Consider the following 5,549-nt stretch of genomic DNA (forward strand, 5'->3'; position numbering starts at 1 on the left):
CGTGTTATAGAAGCATGTATAATTACCGAAAGTAATATAAGAAGCATTACATTACTGCAAGAATTAACGTTCGAATAAAAGGATCCCTTTTATATTTCAAAGAAGACAATTTCCATTGGATGTATCTTTTGCGATAACATTAAACAAGAGTCAAGGAAAATCACAATCAAATGTAGGATTGTTTTTTAGACAATCAGTGTACACTCATAGGCAATTGTATGTTGCATTGTCAAACGTTAAAATCAGAGATGGATTAAAAATATTAATTTTAGACAATAATAGTAAATTTAGCGATATGGCATCTAATGTAGTATCTAATGAAGTCTTTTGTAAATTTGTGTTTCATAATAATATATCAGCTTTATTTTTATTAGTATAGATTCAACACTATTTATTTACAGAATGACAACAGTTTTTTATAGGTATAGATTGAATTACTTAGTTATTCACGATTTCTTTTGTACTTTTTTAAAAATTACTTTAATAAAGGTTAAATCTTTAAACTTTGATATTTTTTAGTCATTTCGTGTAGTACACGAGTCTCACATCTACTAATTATATAAATAAGTTAAAAGGCCTGATAAATTAATTAACAACATTAAAAGAAATTGCTAAGGGCAATATAGTCAACTTTGATCTTGGGGGATCCGACGTGTAAGTTGAAACAATCTCAGGTACGATCCGAGTTAACTTTTGAAAATAGCGACTAAATGTGTATTTTGGTTTATGTTGTTATAATTTACTCTAATAAAAAGAAGACTTGATATTCACTTATTAATTTGTAGTGTTTATATTTATGTAAATTCTAATTTTTATGGTTAACCAATAGTAACCCATAACAAAACCGACTTAGCCGGAAAACCGTTAACCGAAACTATTATTAACCAATACGCAATGACTACTAAAATGTATTAACCGATTGCAATGGTTATGGTTCAGTTTTGACCAATCACTAAACCAAACCGTCTCACCCTACTATCAATCATACAATATTCTCCTTAGGTGTGATGTTTGTAAGATTAACATCCCTAATATTCACATATATAAAATTAATTTTTTTACATCCTAGATAGGAATAAATTTAGGCATAGCAATATCCTCATATAGGTATCAAGGGTAATTTGGTGATTATTGAGGGAATTCAACAAATTCAGGGGTATAGTATCAAGGTTAATTTTGTCACAGCAACCACCGTTAGTGAGTGTTGACAAAATAGACCAATACAGACACACACATACATAACTCAAACATGCTTCCACATGAACAACATATTTTTCTTCGCCCATTGCATAATAAACATATAGTTGTGAATGGAAACCGAAATATGATAGAATTATCGACGAAGCTGATGAGCTTTACAAATTCTAAATATGATAGAATTATCTATGAAAACTTATTACGTAAAAGGTAAGTAGTACGAATAACTACCAAATCATAAATATGTAGATTTTATAAAAAATGGTGTTTTTGAAAAACATATTTACTAAATAGGTATAGTTTTAAAAGGGCATTGATGAGACTCTTCCCTGGGAATGAAACGCCTTCATCATTAAAAGGGCATTGATGACTCTTCCAGAAATCCCTCAAAGTTCGGTTGCCATCGTCCTTCATAAACACATATAAATAGAAAGAAGCTGAATGCACAAAAAATATGTAAACTCTTGACAAGTGTTCTACAATGCATAACGTATTCATCTTAGTAATTCTGGCTTCATCATTTGCTTTGATAGCTGATTCATGTACACTTACTAAAAAATGGGATCTTTCGGTTCAGAGTACTCTCTTTGGTAATATTGTTGCGCATATCAAATCAGGAGATACGGATCTTGGGAATCATACCATTCCATTCGGTGGAAATTACACCTGGTCTTTTTGTGCCAGGATAGATGGTGTCACTCTTTACTCTGGCTACTTTTGGTGGGGTTTAAGATTTCAAAGTTTAGCTTTGTATGACAACCGCATTCGTGACATATGTTCAAGATTTCAAAGATCGGATACCGGACATTGTTATTGGTTAGTAACACCTGATGGATTCTACGTATCTGGGAATCCATTTAAGGGTGGGGCTGATCCACGTGCAGTGTTTATAAAAAACTGGGATTAAATTATGCGTCATGTTTTTTGCTTTTGTAGTTTGATATTACATAAACAATAACTTGGTTGATGACCTTAGTAGGTGTTTATTTTTCCGGTCAGCAAATGTTTGTAAGGATGTTTTATTCCTCATATTTTACCAATATCAAATTCACAAGTTCTATTAATCGATCTATATGCAACGTACTTTAGCCTTGTACAATTAACATAATCATAACCTTGCAACCAAAAACATGTTGTAACGTCATGTCACCTTGTTAGCTTAATCATGAAAAATCTACTGGTAACCCTGAATTTGTTTTTTAAGACCTGTGGATGCCTAGAAGGGATGAATAAAATAGAGACTCAAATTAGGCCCGTTAGTGAAAGTCGAATTACCCGTCTAACCCGTTTCAAATTCGGGTAGATCACGTATTGGTTATGAAAATTCGGGTATTCGGTTAACCCAATATTTAATTAGTTCTGGTGTTGGGTAGTTGTAATAATTTTTGGGTATAACCGAACACCAATTTTGTTTTTTAAATAATACATTAGCAATATATTACATTAAATCAAATAGTAGCAAACATACAACTTTAACTATTCTAAGTGGTGCTTGAATTATCATTCAGTACCAAACATACCACTATACATCAATTGTTGAACTATCTAAACAGAAAATACATACTCCAAGATGATCGAAGATAGGGTAATTGGCTTGCCAATGCTAATAATGCCAACATATTATTTTGACATGGATGTGTAGTTACTAATGATTTAATAGTAATATTGTTTTTGTACAAAAAATTAAGGGTTTTTTATTTTTATTTATATAAATGTCGATATTATCTTCAAATATTTATTGTTTACAGGCTTTTGACAATTCAAATCTCCCTAATTATTTGTGCATTTTTTTTCCATTTTGTGGTCATTATGACAGTGGGTCGTTTGTTCAATATTTATTATATTAATTGCAGACTGTAGATAGTTTCTTGTGTATACAGATGATTAAATACCAAATCACTTAATTTGAGAAAAGGGGAGTTTGTTTGACGAAATCAGGGGAATAAAAAATACGAAAAAGCATTTACCTCATAAATGAGATTCATAGTTTTTCTATGGACCTCAATTGCACAAGCTGGTCATTGGTATGATATTAAAACATGTTTTTCTAAAAAAATTGCATTCTATTTATAAGACCCAAAACTATAAAAAAAATGTGCGTATTTTTCGGGTATACCATCTTATACCCGATCCAAATTAAAACCACACCCAACCGAACCAGAATACCCGAAATGCATTAAAGGTCGAGTATCGATTATTATTATTTTTATTAAAAACAAGAACGATCCAAACCAAACTATCTGAAGCCTGGAATTTACAATCAATCAACACACCAAACTCAAATGCAATTTATACTCGATAACCACCCCAAACTCAAATGCAACTCCAGTGATCCAATAAGCTCTCTGTTGCAAATACTATTCGAATAATTACCATCACTATGAAGAATAATTAAATTGCAACCATTGTTTGACAACTTCTCATTGTAAACACTTGAAGCACGGTCGAAGTATAACTCACACATTAAGATATTTAGATATGAACATTGCATATGAATGTAAATATAGTAATGCCCTCATACAACTACATATCCATGTGCAGCTATATATATATATATATATATATATATATATATATATATATATATATATATATATATATATATATATATATATATATATTCATATGCATGGACATATAGATGTGCACATGATCGTCACATTATTCTTCACCCGTTGCATCATAAACTTATAGTTGTGAACGAAAACCAAAATATGATATAGTTGTAGATGAAACTGATGAGCTTTACAAAGCCGAAATATGATAAAATTATCTACGAAAACATATAACGTAAAAGGTAAGTTGTATGAATAACTACCAAATCATAAATATGAAGTTTTTAACAAAAATGCTATTTTTGAAAAAAAGATTTACTAAATATGAATAGTTTCAAAAATATTTACCAAATGGGTATTGAATTTGTATGTCCTTCTATTCTTCAAAATACTAATAATCTTGTGTTTTTTAAGAAAGAACAATCACTGCACCTAAAAATGAATTCGTTCAAGAAGTAAAGAGGGTTTGTAGTCATTATTTTTAGGATCCGAAAAATAATACTTAAGTTCATATACTATTTTCTCTATAAGATTTTGTTCACGATAACTTTAATGAAAGTTTATACTCACATGATGTTCTAAATAGTTTAAACTGCCAGGTTAGCCAACTGATAAGTTAGTACTAAAGGTCGGCGTTCCATTTATGTTATGAAGGAATATTGATTAGAAATATGATTTATAAAATGAAACGAGTCTATAGGTTATAACATTGAGTAAGCGTGTTATAGAAGCATGTATAATTACCGAAAGTAATATAGGAAGCATTTCATTATTCCAAGAATTAACATTCGAATAAAAGGTTCCCTTTTATATTTCAAAGAAGACAAGTTCCATTGGATGTATCTTTTGCGATAACATTAAACAAGAGTCAAGGAAAATCGCAATCAAGTGTAGGATTGTTTTTTAGACAATCAGTTTTCACTCATAGGCAGTTGTATGTTGCATTGTCTAACGTTAAAATCAGAGATGGATTAAAAATATTAATTTTAGACAATAACAGTAAATTTAGCGATATAGCATCTAATGACGTATCTAATGAAGTCTTTTGTAAATTTGTGGTTCATAATAATATATCAGTTGTATTTTTATTAGTATAGATTCAAAACTATTTATATAAAGAATGACAATAGTTTTTTATAGGTATAGATTGAATTACTTAGTTATTCACGATTTCGTTTGTACTTTTTCAAAAATTACTTTAATAAAGGTTAAGTGTTTAACCTTTGATATTTTTGTCATTTCATATAGTACACGAGTCTCACAACTACTAAATATATAAATAAGTTAAAAGCCCTTATAAATGAATTAACAACATTAAAAGAAATTGCTAAGGGCAATATAGTCAACTTTGATCTTGAGGGTTCCGACGTGTAAGTTGAAACAATCTCAGGTACGATCCGAGTTAATTTTTGAAAATAGCGACTAAACGTGTATTTTGGTTTATGTTGTTATAATTTACTCTAATAAAAAGAAGACTTGATATTCACTTATTAATTTGTAGTGTTTATATGTCACACCCCGAAAACTAAAGGCGGAAACATTTCCGGGGTTGACTCCATGTTGAGTATCAAATCCAATGTACATAGTAATCACACTAAACAACCATTACATTACATATATTTGATAGTTTACATTTATTTCAAAAGTAAATTGTACAAGTGTTATACATATATCATATAAACAAAAGTTGAGACGAGTCTTCTGAGCACTCCGTCTTCACCAAAAGATATCGTCGGGTACCTGTCTAACTTGGACCTGAGAATACAAGCAGTGTGAAAATCAGCATAAAGCTGGTGA

At 30.1% G+C, this 5,549-nt stretch overlaps 1 protein-coding gene across 1 annotated transcript; it reads left to right on the plus strand.

Annotated features, from left to right (window-relative positions):
• Positions 1-1,678: 1,678 nt before the first annotated feature.
• LOC111913920 (uncharacterized) lies at positions 1,679-2,104 on the plus strand. Its single transcript, XM_023909640.1, has one exon. It carries the CDS (start codon positions 1,679-1,681, stop codon positions 2,102-2,104), a length of 426 nt encoding a protein of 141 aa, XP_023765408.1.
• Positions 2,105-5,549: the final 3,445 nt, after the last annotated feature.

Source organism: Lactuca sativa, chromosome 5, assembly GCF_002870075.4.
Source record: "Lactuca sativa cultivar Salinas chromosome 5, Lsat_Salinas_v11, whole genome shotgun sequence".
Classification (NCBI taxonomy): domain Eukaryota; kingdom Viridiplantae; phylum Streptophyta; class Magnoliopsida; order Asterales; family Asteraceae; genus Lactuca; species Lactuca sativa.

Excerpts from the sequence above, each read along its gene's own strand:
- LOC111913920 (XM_023909640.1), top strand. The coding sequence starts at position 1,679 with ATGCATAACGTATTCATCTTAGTAATTCTGGCTTCATCATTTGCTTTG.